The sequence below is a fragment of the Panthera pardus genome, unplaced genomic scaffold (genome assembly GCF_024362965.1).
Source record: "Panthera pardus isolate Hobbes unplaced genomic scaffold, ASM2436296v1 HiC_scaffold_25, whole genome shotgun sequence".
Taxonomy (NCBI): domain Eukaryota; kingdom Metazoa; phylum Chordata; class Mammalia; order Carnivora; family Felidae; genus Panthera; species Panthera pardus.
This window is the reverse complement of record NW_026526821.1, coordinates 35425884-35443856: the sequence shown is the minus strand read 5'-3', so window position 1 is coordinate 35443856 and position 17973 is coordinate 35425884. Positions and strand designations below refer to the sequence as shown.

Genomic DNA, 17973 nt, shown 5'->3' with positions numbered 1-17973 from the left:
TTACATATTGCCGAGATAATTATTAGTCTGGCAGGTTTGGGTTTTTTTTTTTTTTTATGTCTAGAAGAAGAAAGCCACATTAGAGGTATTAAAAGCTGCCAATACCAAAATGCTGATACATTCACCTCCTTAATTCATATTTTTTAAAACCTACAGGCAAAAAATATGCTTTGGCAAAATTGTTCCCCCTCCACTGTCTGTATAGTAGGATTGCAAATTTATTCACACCAAAGCTTTGGAAATAACCACACATGCATGCGCCATCAATTATAGATTCTCTGCTTCTTTTTTTTTTTTAAATGTTTATTTATTTTTGAGAGAGAGAATCCCAAGCAGGCTCTGCACTGTCAGGGCAGAGCCTGACACAGGGCTCAATCCCATGAACCGTGAGATCATGACCTAAGCCAAGATCAAGAGTCAGAGACTTAACCAACTGAGCCACGCAGGTGCCCCTAATTTCTCTGCTTCTTAAACCTGATCTGCACTTCTTCACAAAGCTCCACTGATGAAAAGAAAAGAAAAGAAAAGAAAAGAAAAGAAAAGAAAAGAAAAGAAAAGAAAAGAAAAGAAAAGAAAAGAAATTTAAACATTGTCTGTCAAAGTTCAACCACATTATTATAAGCTTCAGCTGATACCTTAGAACCTCAGTCTTTCAGATTTGGCCACCATCTACTCCATATTACCACTTCCTACCACCCTCTTTCTCAAAGGGTCTGGGAGAATAAGGGACAAATGTGGCTTATGGGAATTCAAAGTAAAGGATATTAGACCCATTTTGTTCCGTTCTGGTCCCTGCCTTGGCATAACTGGCTTCTTCTACCAAGACTGGTGACTACTGATGATTAACAGGTCACACAGCTACTGGACTTTTCAGGAAGGTGTCTTCTGCAGCATTTCACAAATCTAGCCTCTTTCTTCAAGTCTTGAAAGCCATCCTGAAGCTCCTCATGTCAACCACTTCCTCATTCCCTCACTGAGATCTGCAGGAGCTCTGGGCCCCTGCACAGTAGACCAAGACCATGGAAGCCAGAAGCGTTGCCTCAGGTTCTCTGCCATCCACTCTGTTGTGCCATCTCTCCACGGGGGCCACATTGAGCAGAGCCAAGGTTGATGTTCAGCCAGTATTCACTACTATGTCTATACCCATATTAAAATATTGCAGTATTTTCATGCTTGTTAGTTAATAGCCACTGTTTCAAGTCATTGGAGTATCCCCCATTATGACAGCCCTTTACTGGGAAGCCCCTGCCTTATTAAAGATAGTAAAACCCCAGGAAAACTCCAGGACACAGCTCAACTTTATGTCTGGATTCCAATTGATCTAGATGATTCTGGTTATTAAATATTTTGAATACTACCTCTGAACACAGATACATGTGGCTTCTCCTCTCCCTTGCTTGTTTGGTGGTGTATGCTACTTAGATATTTCTGAAGGCCACCACCATCTGCTTGGGTGATGGAAGTGATATATAATAAATTGGGACCTGCCATAATCAAATCACTGCTCTTTGCCTTCTTCTGCAAATAATCCCAGGCTAAAAAGGATTGGACTATAGGATTTTCACTTCTCTGAATTGTAGATTCCTTTTACAATAGGGCAGCAAGGATTATGGACCAGCTACTATGGCCACAGCTCTCTCTTTATACTACATGGGAAGTCTATGATCTGACTCATCTGGGTTTGATGCTTGATATGCCAAAGCAGTGGAGAAAAATCACCTCTCCATTAAACCAGCTTTCTATAGCATTCCATCTGAAGCATTTCAATCTCTTCCCACCCCAAACCACACCAACACTAACCTTGGCCTGATTAGAGAGGAGATCATGAACAAGGAAATAGAAAAAGACCCCAATAATTTCTGAAACATTATTCCCACTTCATCTGTGTTCCAACTTTGATTCTAGTAACAGCTGTCTTCAGTAAGTCAATAGTGGTTTCAGAAAGAGTAGCAATGTGTCCTCTACCACATGATCTGCTATCATATATGTATGTGTCATTATAAAATAAATCAATCTAATAACATGTGTTTTTGGTTACCTACTGTTTTCGCAGCTTTTAAGGAACACAGTGAGGCTTCACAATTAAGAGGTAGAACCGTTGCCTCTGAGGACTGTCATCTCTAGTTGGAGGGACAAAATCAGCATCAGAAAATAGTTCAAGATTGAGTGAGTGCTAAATTCTCTCACATCTGGAAAGGAGAGAGATCAATATGGGCTCTTGAGAAAAAATCTGGAGGAAGTGAGAAGTGACCAGGGCCTTGAAATATGCTTAAAAATTGAATATACTTACCCACTAAGATTAGGAAGTAGGCAGAGATGTTCCCCTTCACCTCTCCTTTTCAACATCATACTAGATGTACTAGCATATGCAGTAATTCAAAAAAAAAAAAAAAAGAACAATAAAAGTTATACATACTGGGAAGAAAGAAATAAAACTGTCTTTCTTCATAGATGACATGATCATCTATGTATAAAATCCAAAAGAATTGACAAGAAAAACTAAAACTATTACAAGGTTGCAGGATGTATGGTTTTAAACAGAATTACATCATTTTGCTATATGCTAGTAATGAACAAGTGGAATTGGAAATTAACACAGTGCCATTTACACTAACACCCTAAGATTAAACATTTAGGTATAAGTCTAACAAAATGTATACTCAATTTATATGAGGGAATCTACGAAAACAGTGACAAATGAAATCAAAGGACTAAATAAATGTAGAGATATTCCATGTTCATGGATAGAAAGACTCAGTATTGCCAAAATGTCATTTCTTCCCAACTGAATCTATAGATTCAATGCAATCCCAGTCAAAATCCAAGCATTTATTTTGTAGATATTGACAAGCTGATTCTAAAGTGTGTGTGAAGAGGCAAAATACCATCACACTAGCCAACGCTTATTAAAGAAGAAGAGCAAAGTCATGCCAGACTACCACTGCCTTACTTTAAGCCTTACTAGAAAGCTCTAGTCATTGAGACAGTGTTATTGGCAAAAGAATAGACAAATGGGCCAGTGGAACCAAATAGCCCAGAAATAGACCCACATAGAGTCAGCTGATCTTTGACAAGGGAACAAAAGCAATACAATGGACCAAAGATGGTCTTTTCAACAAATGGTACTGGAACAACTGGACATCCACAAGAAAAAAACTCTAGGCACAGACCTTATACCTTGCATATAACTCCATGTGGAAACATATATTCGATGGAAATCTAGGTTTAGAAGGGAGGAGAAAGAGATCTTAATTAAGCATGGGAGGAAGAAAAGTACCCAGCAAGAGCATATACAGAGAGAAGAGGTGAGGGTTAAGACCTGAACCCTAGGAAGCCCAGTCTTTAAGGCATAGGCAGCAGAGAGACAGCCAGAGAAAAGGGCTGAAACAATTCAGGGAGTTCTAAAGAGAATTAAGGGAGAATTTGTGCCATAGAGACTATACCTTTAATCTATGAGAATTTTTATTTTAAATGCCCATTCTGAACCATTGTTTTCTTTGCGTGTATTCTGTCATCACCAGTAGCCCTAAGTGGCAGTCCTCTTCAGTGAGGCCATCTGAAGTTCAGATCAAGTCATCATGAGCAGGAATCACGGCCCCCACAAATGAACTGAATCCTGGTTCTCTGAAGTATACACACCTGCAGGGTGCCTAATGGTCCAGTATGTTCTTAAGAGTAATCTTGAAAGCTCTGTGCAAGAGTTCTCAGGGCTTTTTTTAATGACATCTAAGGTAAATTATATATATATATATATATATGTTGGTTGGGTCATTAGGATGACCACCTTAAAGCCTTAGTACAAGTGCTAACATCCAGTTTCTATACCCATATTTCTACCTACGCTGATGTTCACATTGGCAAATTCAATTTGTGATGAGAAAAAGAGGAAAACAAAAACAAGAGCCAATATTCAGCATTCTATAGAAATGGGGCCTTGCATTAATTCAAATATAGAAATGGGGTTGACGATTTTAATCATCTCATGGTACTTGGAAATCTAAATATGTTCAATGCAAAACAACCTAAATTCCAGCAGTTTGTACAAAACTCACGTGAAGAATAGCAATTCACTTACACTAAGCCATCATCTGTATATTAAGTATTAGAGTTGTGGGTTTGAATTTTAACAAATGTGTTGTCTGGAGTGTAATTTGTAAATTTTTCTGGTTTCACATTTGCAAGTCAACCCTGGTGGAGCCATGAGAGGTTTTTCCATTAAAATGGATCATGCCTTTTCAATAAAAGGGTCTGACCACCTCCCATATTTCCAAGGCCTGTTCATGAGACTATTTTCTTTTGAATTTGAAATTCTCTTTCTCCATCTGGAAACTGGTATTATTAGATTGTTACCTTGTTATATTCCTTTCCTTTTCAGATAAAGCTATCTGACTTTGGTTTCTGTGCTCAAGTTTCTAAAGAGGTGCCGAAGAGGAAATCACTGGTTGGCACTCCTTACTGGATGGCACCTGAGGTGATTTCTAGGCTACCTTATGGGACAGAGGTAAGGGGGTGACAGTCATTGTTTGGGAGTGGCAGGACAGCAGGCTTAGGGATTCAGTGGTTCTGGGAGAGTTAATGACCACAGATCAGGGTGATGACTTTGGACTCCACCTTTGACCCCGTTCACTAGACTTGTCACAGAGGAGGTTGTGGCAGGAAGGGGACTGGCTGTCATTGAGGAAATCACCACAACATTGACCCAGGGGCATTTATTGAGGTCCTAAACAGACACTGAGTGTGGGGGAGGTAGATCACTCAAACTCCAATCGCATCCTCTGTGGCGGGCACACTCAAAGCAAGGCAGTACAACTTGAAAAGTAGCCAGAGATGCACAGATGAGCAGGTGTCATAGAGGGACAGAGAACAAATGTTTTCCCAGAGAAAAAAAATTATGTATGAATATTATAACATTTTAAAATACGGCACAATTTCTGTTTCCCTTGGAAAAGAAACAATTGCTCATGATCTATTAAGGGACAAGGTTTGGAAATGTGAAAATAAGGGGCCAGAAGGAGTGGAGGAAAAGCCTTCTAGGGAGGGAGTAGCATGAGTGAAGCTCTGAGACACACAAGTCTACACACAGGGCGGCAAGGAGTTCGTTCCGGCCAGGCACACAACATTTCCACACATTATGGTGCAGAAGGTGATTCTAAGAGAGGAGAAGCATGAAGAGGCAGCATGGACCAGTGAACTAAGGATATTGGCAGAAGTGAAGGCAGACTCTGCTCTCTTTCCTTGTTTGCTCGCCCTTCAATGAGTACTTGTTTTTATCACTGTGGTCCCAAGAGCATAAATTCTCAGTGAAGATTACAGCAAGGGTTATAACAGGAATGCAGCTAACTGATAAGAGGTATAATGAGGCTGTAACAGGGAAGTGGCTATAACTGGGAATTTATAGCACAGCGATGGCTTCTCGTTGTCCTGACTTCCCATTCTTTACTTGGAAAGAATTGCTTGTCATCCCTTCCTTTTCTTTTCTCCATTCCCTGAAAATGTTTTTACAAAGCAGAGTGTTGTGCATGCTGCTTCAAAATGACAAAATGCAAAGGAAATAACTCCAAAGTAGAGAAAGAAGAACTATTTTTAAAAATCCAATTAATAAAAGGATCAGCATATATCGTGTTGTGTAAAGTAGCTTTTTGCGGTTTGTTATGAATATGTCAGCTTCCCTTTTTTATGGTTTTAAATGCAACTTTCTTCTCTACATTCATAGTATAAAACTTTGGGTGTTTTCCTCATCTGTCCTGATAGGCCTGTAAACACCAAAGTTAACGGTAAAAAAAAAAAAAAAAAAGGTTCTGGACTCCTGAGCTCCAGAATGTTAACATATTCATGTGTACCTAAATGACAGAATCTTCACTGAAGTCACGTTTAGAAAGAAATGAAGACCATTAGCAAAAACTTTATAACCCAACAGTTCAGTTTATAAATCTGTGTTGTAAATTTTGAGAGTTTGCAAATACCACATTAATTTATAAATGGGTATGAATCTGTTGGGTCCCCTAGACACATCCAGAATTTCAGAATGTTCTCCTGGCCTGAGATAACCATTGGATTGTCCCTAACAGGTGGATATCTGGTCCCTTGGGATCATGGTGATAGAAATGATTGATGGCGAGCCCCCCTATTTCAATGAGCCCCCCCTCCAGGCAATGCGGAGGATTCGGGACAGTTTACCTCCAAGAGTGAAGGACCTACACAAGGTGAGAAACAGCATGTGTTGCTGAAGTTCAAAGTCATTCTTAGCTTCTCCATTCTCTCTGTAGTTTCAAAGACTTGCCTATCCTCCCCAGGAGTAGATCCTGGTTTATGGGCATGAACTTTGGAATTTGAATCATTTGGATTCAAATCTCTGCTCTTCCTGTTCACTCACTGGGCTAGGTACTTAGCCTCTCCATCTCTGAAGTCTATCTGTAAAATGGGATACAGTTGGCTCCTCTTTTGTAGGGTTGGCTAGAAGAGTAAATCGGGCACTCCACAAGAACTCCCTCTCCGAGCACCTGTGACATACTGGGGACTGTCCTAATTACTGGGGATATCGTAGCACAAGACCTCTGATTTCCTGAGTCTCATAGAGCTTGTGTTCTAGTTGGGGAGTCAGATGGTAAACTATAAACAAATGAAGGAACAAAATTCATTTCAGACAGTGGTATATGCTATCAAGCAAATAAAACACTGTAATACAGTGGAGTATGCAGGAGAGGGGATTCAGAGCTTGTTTAGGTTGAAGGGTGAAAGAATCCCTTTCTGAAGACAGATTAACTGAACTGGAATATGAATGGCAAGACGGAGCAAGATATGCAAAGATCTGGGAGAAAAATGTCTGAGGCAGAGGGAACAACAGGTGCAAAGGCCTTATGCCAAAATGGAAAGATTCTGTGGCTGACCAAAGTGAGCCAGAGAAAGGAGGAAGGCAAGATATGTCAGAGAGGTGGGCAGGGACTGGATCATACAGGCCATGAAGGGCATGGTTAAGGGACCAAGTAGGATCTTTCCTGTTTCCTAAGGATTGCCAGGTAGGGTCAAGCTCAGAAAAAAATGATGCTGAGTCAAAGAACCACCAGTCTGGGGCGCCTAGGTGGCTCAGTAGATTAAGCGCCTGACTTTGGCTCAAGTCATGATCTTGCAGTTCATGGGTTCAAACCCCGCATTCAACTCTGAGCTGATAGTGGGGATCATTTGGGATTCTTTCTCTCCCTACACTCTCTGCTCCTCCACCACTTACATTTTTTCTCTCTCAAAATAAATAAACTTTTTTAAAAAATAAAGAAAAACAAAAATTACCACTCTGGTAGCTGCCGGTGCAGGTGGAGGGACAGGGCTTGCTGGGAGGGGCCATTCCCATGAGATGATATAACACTGACCCAGACACACACCTCCCCTGCCCTCTGCCTCATGGCACTAAGAGGAAGTAAGGCTGCCTTTTAGGGCAGTATTACCCTCTTCCCCCACACCGAAGTCTTAGAGAAGAGCTCCCAATAGAATCACCCCTATAGTTGTGTGAACTTGCAAAACAAACAAACAAGCAAAAAACAACCAGGAGACTGTTTGAATCTAACAGGAGGTTAAAACCTTGACCAAATTGGAATAAGTTTATACAATTAAAAATGGCTAAAATAGCATGATATCGAAAGAGTCCCACATCCAAAAAGAATGGTGTGATGTTCTTCAATGTCATGTAGAAGAGAAGCCTTAATCCTAATGGTCAAAGATTAGACACTGCCCAAGGTTGTTTTCCAAACTGATAAATAATATGTGGTACAATTTAACAGTGAATGTTACACAGCATTCATGAAAAGGAGAAAGCTTTTACCATGCACATCAGGATGAATTCCACAGACGCAATGTTGAGTGAAAGAAGCCGGTGAAAGAGGAGACTTGATGGTATATGACTCCATTTCTATAAAGGACAAAAGAGGCAATGTTAATTCATGCTATTAGAAGTCAGGAGAGTGGTAATCCTTTGCAGGGAGATGGGTATTAACAGGAAGGGGGCCAGAGGTCAGCCCCTGGAGTGATAGAAATGGTCTGTATTTTGGTGGGGCTGGAGAGTAATTAGGTGTAAATATATAGAAAAATACTACTGTAAAACATACACGTCATATTTATACATTTGTATGTAAGATATACTTCAAAAAGTGAATTATAATGAATTACAGAAAAACATGTTATCTGTGTCAGGTAACCCTACAGAAGCTTGTTTGTCTTCAAGAAGGGGGAGTCCACAAAGCCTAGATGGTTACAGTTAGAAAAATAAAACTATTCCATGTTTGTACCACATTTCATCATATGTGTGTGACCAGTCCTTATAAATAGTAAGCACTTCATAATGCTGTTATTTCTATTATTATTCGGTTTAGTCAGCAGATTGTCATTCTTTATTGCCATGTCATTTGCTCATATTATTTCAAACCTGAAGAAGGTAAAGAAAACATCTTATGTTAATAAAGGCAGTACCCGCTTTTTGCTTTCATAACTTCTATCTTCTTAAGCTGACTTTCTAGAATTCAATGTTGTTTGATAGAATGACTTAACTGGAAATTGGCTGGGAAACCACTCTAGGGGAACTAGTTGCATTTCTGTGTTAGTCCTCAGAATGGAATCTTGTGTTCTCACAGGTTTCTTCAGTGCTCCGGGGATTCCTAGACCTGATGCTGGTGAGGGAACCCTCACAAAGAGCCACAGCCCAGGAACTCCTTGGACATCCATTCTTGAAACTGGCAGGTCCGCCATCTTGCATCGTTCCCCTCATGAGACAATACAGACATCACTGAGCAAAGGATTCAGTGGAAGCGCTAGATGAGGACATAATTGTGGACTCTACCCAGCTGATTGGTGGGACAATGTGATGACAGGCAGGGTTCAACAGACCAGGGCATCTTCTTGTGTCTTAAATAGGCATCTCTCCACCGACAGCTGGCGTGATCATTTGGAACAAGGCTTTAATAAGTCATTATTATATTTTTCAGCCCTTCATCCAGCAAATCAGAAGGACTCAGTACAAACTCCGTTACGATATATCCTAGCCACATGCAGGGTAACGCATAGGATTTTCTATATTGAAAGAATACTTTTCTGGCAAAAAAAAAAAAAAAAAAAAAAAAAAAGAAAAAAAAGAAAGGAAAACAAAAAGCACTTTTTTCTTAATGGTAGCAGTGTAATGTATTTTGCAATGAATTTGTAATTTTTCTGTACGATAGTTTTGATAATTTATAGTACTTTGATGTCACGTAGCCATTGTATCAGTTGAAGTAATTGTTTACTAGCAAGAGTTTGAACAAAAGCCTTTCCTACTTTTTTATCCCTTTCAGAGAACCAACGATTCTTTAGGAACTTTGAATACTGAATGACTCTCAATCACCGTCAGCTTTAGTAGAATATCTTTCTTATCTTAACAAGTGTCTTACGTGATGGAGGAAGAATTAAGAGTGATGGTGATGGAGGCACACATTTCACTTATCCAACCAAAAATAATAAAATAAAATTTGAGCCACAATATGCCACCATGCTACTCCTTGGGATAAAGCTAAATATGGGGAAAAATCAAATTTTCCTTCAAGGCTATTAATCACAAGCCAGTATTTGCACAGCAGGGTGGTCCCCAGAGTGCCCTCTCTCAGATAGGTATGGCGTCCCCTTGTGGCCAAATTTCCCTCCATGGGAATAATTTCAGTGCTATGATCATTGGACTCAGTTCCCCAAATTGAATGTTTTAAGTAAGACTGTGAGAATTCCAGTCTCACCAAGGGAAAGGAGAGAGAACAGGGCAAGATGTTTGGGTTCGTTTGTCACTGTTTTTAAAACTCTGTATGCTAGCACACCAAACTCTTGTCTGTATTTACCTTTGTACCACAGTATTAATTGCTATTGTTCATGTGTTGTGCTGGAAGTTGAGGATGAATTAGGAAGGGGGTATCTTACCAGGTGTGCTCTGACTTCAGTTGTGACCATGTTATAATGTGTTTCCGACATAGGAGAGATGTACTGCTGACTAGATCTTCTTGAATGTTGATAACAATGAATGACGACTACAATACATTTTGTGTTGCTTGTTGGATGAATTTGCATGTTAACTGTAGGCCAATATAGATTTGCCTTTAAAAACTCTGGAAGAGCTACATAGTCATCATTAGTTTCTATTAATTATGCATCAGAAAAAAAAAGCCATTTGTTACCAAACTGGAAAACCAGAGGCTTTTCTTAATGACTTCACATACAGTAACAAAAAGGATTTGAAATGTATGAAAATGCTCTGGTTGCTCTAGGCATAATTAAGAATTTTTGTAATTAATAGGTTGCTAATTATTTATTATAGCTAAAAAAAGGGGGGGGGAAGGCATAAAATGACCTCTACAGATTAGATTTTCAGTTTTTCCCCCAAACTGGAAATGTCTCACCCTAAATAGGATCTATAATTTTGTTTCATAAAACATAGCAAAGCAATGTTTTATGTAAAATATTAAAATATTGATATAAATATGTATGAATAAAAATCTAAATCCAGAAAATGGCCGTCCTAAAAGTTCATGGGACAGATTGTATTAATTTAACCAGGACTATGTAGAAGTAGAAAGAGAAAGAAAATCTTTTTTTAACCAGAACAAATATTAAAAACCATTGCAGAAAATAGTGGATTTTGGATTCCAAACATTTTCAACAGTGTAATGGAAATTTTTCTGTAATTTTCTTATCACTGGGTATTTTATAAATATTCATTGAGTTTACCAAAAGTTACTGTAGCTTAAAAGGTTTTGTGAGCACTAACTATTGGCAGAAACTGCACTTGCAAATAAAAATAAATGTTTGCCTTTTTCCCATCGTGTTATTAGAACATCCAGTGATTTCCCAAATTAGTTTTCTTGGGTAACCAAGAATGGTTTCTTTATGATCTTAAGGAATGTACATGAGTTAGTATAATGCTATATGTAACATCATGATGACATGAACCAAAGATAAATATTTCCATCCCCGGAGGTTACAGATGGTGTAAGACTGTGGTAAAGATACCGCAACTGAGAACAAAATTACTAAATTGTGGAAGGCCATGGGCAAGGAAAGCCAGGCTCATGGCTAAAGACCCTTACACCTTTTTCCTGTGTCAAAGATGCTGAACTGATCTGAAGGCTTTTACCAACAGAGACATAAAAAGGAGATTATTCTGGATCAGAGCAGGTATGTGGCTCTCTGGCAGCTGGAAAGAGAGTATTGGGTGCCTCTTCTTCTTTGGCAGACCAGAGAGACATTGACATTTATCCTGTGATGTTGAGAGGGACACTTGTATATAAAGAGCTTGTTTCTCACCTGGAAATTTCAGGTGGTGGAAACCCTCAGGAAATAGCCTGAGATAGCAGGATGAGAAAGGATGTAGTATATCATGTGCCAGGGAAGAGAAAGCTGGAAGCTTCCTCCCCCAGGCAGGAAGCCATTACAGAACATAGAAGAAGAGGTCCCTTTGTCTATGATAGATAATGGAGAGGGAACAGGGAACATATCAAACCATTAACCAAGTAATGAGATGCCTCCCTTGGAGAGTGCATTGGAGGCATGCACCATGGGGAAAATTAAAGGAAGATAAGGCTACTTTTCTGCAGGGTGAAGGGCTGAGGGTGGAGCTGAACCTTACTCTAAAATCTGCATACGGGACGCCTGGGTGGTTCAGTTGGTTAGGCAACCGACTTCGACTCAGGTCATGATCTCACAGTTTGTGAGTTCGAGCCCCGCGTCAGGTTCTGTGCTTACAGCTCAGAGCCTGGAGCCTGCTTTGGATTCTGTGTCTCTCCCTCTCTCTGTCCCCTCCCCTGCTCACACTCTGTGCCTCTCTGTCTCTCAATAATAAATAAACATTAAAAAAAATTAAAAAAAATAAAATAAAATAAAATCTGCATATACCATCTACACCAAGACCACTCTAAACAACAGAGGCTGTAGTCTTCAGGCTGACACAAATGACATTCAGCCTCTCCCCTTCTTCCAACAAAATCTCCAAGGTGGCTGGCTACGCCCAGCTGGGTTACTGGAACCTCCCTTCCTGGCTGCTCCCTATGCATTTGGGCCATGTGTTAGTGTGACACCCCCATAGTTTGCGTGAAGGGTCTAGAAGAAAGAAAAGGAGACTAAGAATGCATACTGTGTCTTCTGCCACTTCCTATCTACTGCTGCCTCTTTCTCTGATACAAGTTTAGCCCAAGAAAAAGAGAAGGGAGTTATTTTGAATTCGAATGAGATTGATTTTTTTAAATGGATTAGACAGTTGGAATCACACTGACTTATGGTTGTGTCCCCATTACCCACTGGGAAGAACACACTAGCAATTACTGAAAAAATAAAATCATCCCATGAAGTTAACAACTCAATGAGTTCAGATTCTTTGGTCAAACTGGTCAAATGAATAGCACTGTGTCATCAAAGAAACAGTAATGAGGTTCCAGGCAGAGAAAGGATCGATTCAGTCTGAAGCAGGTACAAGATGTACAAGCAGGAGCAGTTCTGTGAAAGTGACACAGGGTAGTACAAATCCAAATTATTCAGGAAAGTCGGTCAACTTGAGCCTTCACATGTGTGCATTTTCAGTTGGATTTCCAGGTCAAATACATATATTACCTTAGTGTGGGTTCTGCCAAAAGGAGAACCTAAGACAGAGACTTAGATACAAGTACTTTATTTGGGAGATGATGCCAGAAGCTCTCTCACACAGCAGAGTGGAGAAGTGACATGAAGAAGGGAGGTAAGTTTTTTAAAAACGGGTGTACCACTGTGGGTAACTGGGGCTCAATCCCAGTGAAGACTTTCTGGGAGAGACACTGTAGAATCGTTCTTCTGGGGTTGAAGATGTTTGGATATTTATCCACCACCTCCTACTCCTCATTGGTTGATAGTTGTTCCAAGGATATCAACTCCTGAACTTCTATCTTGCCTTATATATGGGCAAAGTTTGTTCCCTTTGACAGAGAGAGGCATGGGAAGCCTGTACAGAAACGCTCAGCACATGGCCTCCAAGAAGGGCTGAGGGAATATGAGACCCTGAGACCCTGACAACATGTCCTACATAAATAGATAAAGTGAAAGACACAAAGAGAAGCCTTGAGAAGTTCTATAAAGGTTGCTGATTTATAGATCAAAATATACTTTTTTAAAGGCAAAGGGATTTCTTAGCCTGAAAGATTTGCCCACGTAGCAAATGCTTTGATAATTATGCCTCACCATTGTCAACATTTTAAAAATATTAAAGCTAGAAGAGACTTCAAGATCTTCCTTCCATGATCCATTTTAACTGAGCCAAACAAGGCTCCCAACGTTAAGTAATGTCAGTACATTAATCTTACTACCTGAATGGAACACACACACACACATACACACACACACAGACTTCGGTTCTGTTAGGGCAGGAATTTTTACTCAGTTTGTTCACTGATGTGTCTTCAGCACCCAGACCAAGATCCAGAAAACATATGGTCAGTCAATGCTAACACATACTTGTTATCTCATTTGTCATATGAGTGTTTGTGAATCCTTCCCCAGCAGACAACCTGACAAGTTCAGTCACTTTTTTCTTTTGAGGTAATTGACATATTAATTTCAGGTGTATAGCATAATTTGCTATATGTGTATGTTATGAAATGATAATTCCAGGTAACATCTATCAACACACATAGTTACAATTTTTTTTTTCCTTAGGAACACTTGCAAGATTTATTCTTAGCAACTTTCAAATATACAATATGGTATATTAATCCGTATTGTATTATTATATAATTATACTTAATAAGTATTATTGATCCATATTGTATTATTAATTATATTGTATTATTAATTATACTTATTAATTAATAAGTATTATTAATTATAGTCACCAAGGTATACATTATCTTGCAGGACTTATAAAAATTTAAAAAGTTGTAACTTGGACTCCCTTCATCCATTTCACCCACCCCCTATCTCTTGCCTCTAGCAACCACTGATCTGTTCTCTGTATCTGTCAACTTGTTTCTTTTTTTAATTCCACATATAAGTGAGATCATACAGTGTTTGTCTTTCTCTGACTTATTTCACTTAGCATAATATATGTGATTTTTTAAGATATCTCCAACAGATGCAATGCGTTGATTTCTACTGATGACACACAGTTCCTGGTTATGCTGTAGTGCTTTGGTGCCTATGTTCATAACTGAAGCAAATGCTACCTTTCTTTTCAGGTTGGTAAAGGCTAAAGGTGTAATTTTTTCCCTTACAAGTTCATGGACTCTGATGGTCTCCCCAACCCCTATCAATTGACACCCTCCCCCAGTGGTTTCCTGGGCTGGGGGAGCAGGGAATCCCTGCATAGAAACATACTCTGAATTCAAAATAAATTGACATGGAAAACTGTGGGTGCTAGGTTAAAACCCCCCCCACATCAGTCCCTTTGGACCTTTCCTGAACTCAGATGGCAGGTGACATTTGAATGCGCATGTTAAGAATTGTGCCAGAAAGCATGTCAGTAAAACTAGCTTTTATGGAGCATTTCCAGCATGCCAGCCATTGTTCTAGGGACTTAAATATACTGTCATGAATCCTCAAATAGCTTTGCAAAGATTAGGGAGTAAGCTCCATTTTCAGGAGAGAAAACAGAGAGAAGCCCGATAATGTGGATAATGTTGCAGGTAGGCTGAGAGCAAAGGCTTTTTCACCAGTTTTCATACCCTGCATCAAAATGAACTGGGAAGCATAGTAAAACTGCAGATTCCAGGTCTCACCACAGAGATTCCCTATCGGTCTGGGATGATTCTCTAGAACTGATGTTTTATTTTTCTTTAATATGAAATTTATTGTAAAATTGGTTTCCATACAACACCATTGGTTTCCAGTACTCCTTCCAACAGGTGCCCTCCTCATTGCCCATCATCCACCCTCTCCTCCCTCCCACTCCCCATCAACCCTCAGTTTATTCTCAGTTTTTAAGAGTCTCTTATGGTTTGCCTCCCTCCCTAATTTTTTTTTGTTCACTCCCCCATGGTCTTCTGTTAAGTTTCTCAGGATCCACATGAGAGTGAAAACATATGGTATCTGTCTTTCTCTGCCTGACTTATTTCACTTAGCATAACACTCTCCAGTTCCATCCACATTGCTACAAAAGGCCATATTTCATTCTTTCTCATTGCCAAGTAGTATTCCATTGTATATATAAACCACAACTTCTTTATCCATTCATCAGTTGATGGACATTTGGGCTCTTTCCATAATTTGGCTATTGTTGAAAGTGCCGCTAGAAACATTGGGGTACAAGTGCCCCTATGCATCAGCACTCCTGTATCCCTTGGGTTAAGTTCCTAGCAGTGCTATTGCTGGATCATAGGGTAGATCAATTTTTAATTTTTTGAGGAACCTCCACACTGTTTTCCAGAGTGGCTGCACCAGTAGAACTGATGTTTTAAACTGGCCCCCTGGGATGACTGATGCCAAAGCTGCTTGCAAACTGCTCTTGGAGACACGCTGATTTAAAGCTACATCTGCCTGGTTCTGGTCACTCTGGTGTTTGTTCCCAGGAAGTGACTGTGCCCAATGTCAGCTGGGACCACCTCCCCGGTGAAACACCCCTTCCTGAGCACACAGCTTGCTGCCTCCAACAGACACTGCTGGGCTTTCCTACCACCTCTCCCCTCTCCCACCCATTTCTCCCTTCCTGTTTCTCAGGTGTCTCCCACACCTACTCAGCTTTGCCAAGTCTTTGTTAACAGAAAGATTGGACAATTGGTGAGAAGCGAGTGGTTATAGCTTAGAAGGCCTTCTCAGGCTGGAGAACAGTCTCCCCTGCTCCCTGAGGCAGCTTCACTGGGGGCTATTTCCCCATAATGGGGGAATCTTGCAAAGAAGCACATTCAAAATTTAATTCAAACTCAGCCCCCCCCCCCCCCCAATAGAAACCTGCATATGGTCCATCTGGCCTGGCTTTTCCAGGCAGGTAGACCAACAACCAGACACAGCATCCTTTTGTGCCCTGAGGTAGTTGTGTTTAAAACTGCAGTAAAAAAAAAAAAAATGACAGTTACAGGGGTAATTGAGCATCTGTGGTTTGTTTTCTCTCTTATCTCTGAGCTTGAGAAGCAATGCAGATACATGAGCCACCATCTCAGCTTGCTATACTCAGGGACAGGAGCTGCCGTGAAATTCAGGACAATGGGAATGCCCATGAACGGAGTCCAGGCTGAGATCCAGGGCTCAGTTCCTCTGGACACCTTGTGTTATCCACCCAGAGACCACTGCACCTGCCCTCACCAGGAGGCTCCCCTTTATTCTACTGAGTTGATAAGAAAAAGGCAGGACTGAGAGAAATGAGAGGGTCAAAGAAATTAGGCTAAATTAGGCTCAGTTTGAGCTGAGCTAGTTTTAGGACAACTAGATAAAGATGCTGTGATTATAGCAATTATAGGCATGGTAATGTGGCTTTATATACATACCGCATATTGCAGGTAAAAAAGCCACTGGAATTTGAGAAGAAAGTTGGAATCTCGAAAGATTTAATGAATCAGCTTAAACACAGGGATGTGGCCATGTTTTACATGACAACACTGTAAAAAGAGCCAGGGCACTTGTCCTTTTTAGAACAACCGTGTATGGGGGCGCCTGGGTGGCGCAGTCGGTTAAGCGTCCGACTTCAGCCAGGTCACGATCTCGCGGTCTGTGAGTTCGAGCCCCGCGTCAGGCTCTGGGCTGATGGCTCGGAGCCTGGAGCCTGTTTCAGATTCTGTGTCTCCCTCTCTCTCTGCCCCTCCCCCGTTCATGCTCTGTCTCTCTCTGTCCCAAAAATAAAAATAAATAAATAAATAAATAAAAGAACAACCTGTGTATGTATGTCAGCCCTCCCCCATAGACTCAAAGTTGTCAGTTTACCCCTGTATATTCAGCACAAGAGACTGCTCAGTAGGTGCTCAAAACCTGTTTGTTGAACAAATGAATGAATGACAATACCAAAAACTAATCATGAATCCTATGTTTTGTGAAAGTAAAATTTTTAAAAGACACAAATTTCCTTTTGTAAAAGTAAAGAGATACAGAGTATTGAGAAGTGTGAGTCAGGTCTAAATTTTTTTTTTCCTGAAGGGGTTACAGAGTGCAAGGGTACCTCACTGATACATCTAAGTGACCATTTCTCCCCAGATTCTTGGGTGGTTCCAAATGGGAAGTTTTTAAAAAATACATGAGATGCTAAAAAGGAAAGGGCAATGTCAAGTTCGGGGCACGGAGTGACAAGATGGCAGATGATAGAAGGTATCTCCTTTTCCTTGTGCAATGTCCAACTGTTATGAGGAACCAGGGCTTCTTCCTCACTGGAACTGAGCACTGAAGAGAGAGAGTGCAGGGGAAGAAACTAGCAGATTGACAGGGCAGCAAACAAACAAGTAATGAAACAGCAATTGACTGATATTTATCAAGATTTGCTGGGATAATGGACTTCCAAGGATACGCTACTTTTAGCAGTTGAAGACTTGGGGAGATGAACACATGAGTTGCTCTCATACGATGGAGATGGTATGGGGTATGGAGAGATTCCCACCTAACACCGGAGAAAAGAATTTCTCCTACCCTTGCTCAGATTTTTCAGAAAAATGCTTATTTAGAAAGTGAGTGAAATTCAAACTATGTCCATTTCTCTAGAAAGTTTCAGCATATATTTTACTTCAAATACAACTCATCCTAGGCTACCATGTTCAGACCAGCTTTTTAATCTGAAGTTCAATGCCAAATTCAAGACCAGGAAACATCAAAAACAATAGTAGACCAATTATTCAAAAGGCACCATTATTAAAACTATCATTGTCAAAATAATTCCATGTTTGTTCACCTGGAAAAACCAACCTCCGTCTTTCAGCTTCCCTGCCCTTTCTTTGCTCTCATCTTGCAGAAATGAAAGCCCATCTTCAACATTCCTCTCTCTTCTCTGAATGCCAAAGAAACCATTTTAGTTTTGTTTTCTTGTTTCAAGAAAGCAGCCAAATG

The 17973-nt window shown here is 40.2% G+C and overlaps 1 protein-coding gene across 5 annotated transcripts in view; it reads left to right on the top strand.

Moving 5' to 3' along the window:
• The window catches only part of PAK5 (p21 (RAC1) activated kinase 5), a 316773-nt gene extending 305956 nt beyond the window's left edge, over positions 1-10817 (top strand). For all 5 annotated transcript variants that reach the window (XM_019462530.2, XM_053890435.1, XM_019462529.2 and 2 more), the window contains 3 exons: positions 4376-4501; positions 6069-6203; positions 8619-10817. In XM_019462530.2, the coding sequence (XP_019318075.1) occupies positions 4376-4501; positions 6069-6203; positions 8619-8774 (417 nt within the window). In that variant the 3' untranslated portion in view covers positions 8775-10817. The remainder of the gene's footprint in view (positions 1-4375; positions 4502-6068; positions 6204-8618) is intronic.
• The last annotated feature ends 7156 nt before the right edge of the window (positions 10818-17973 follow it).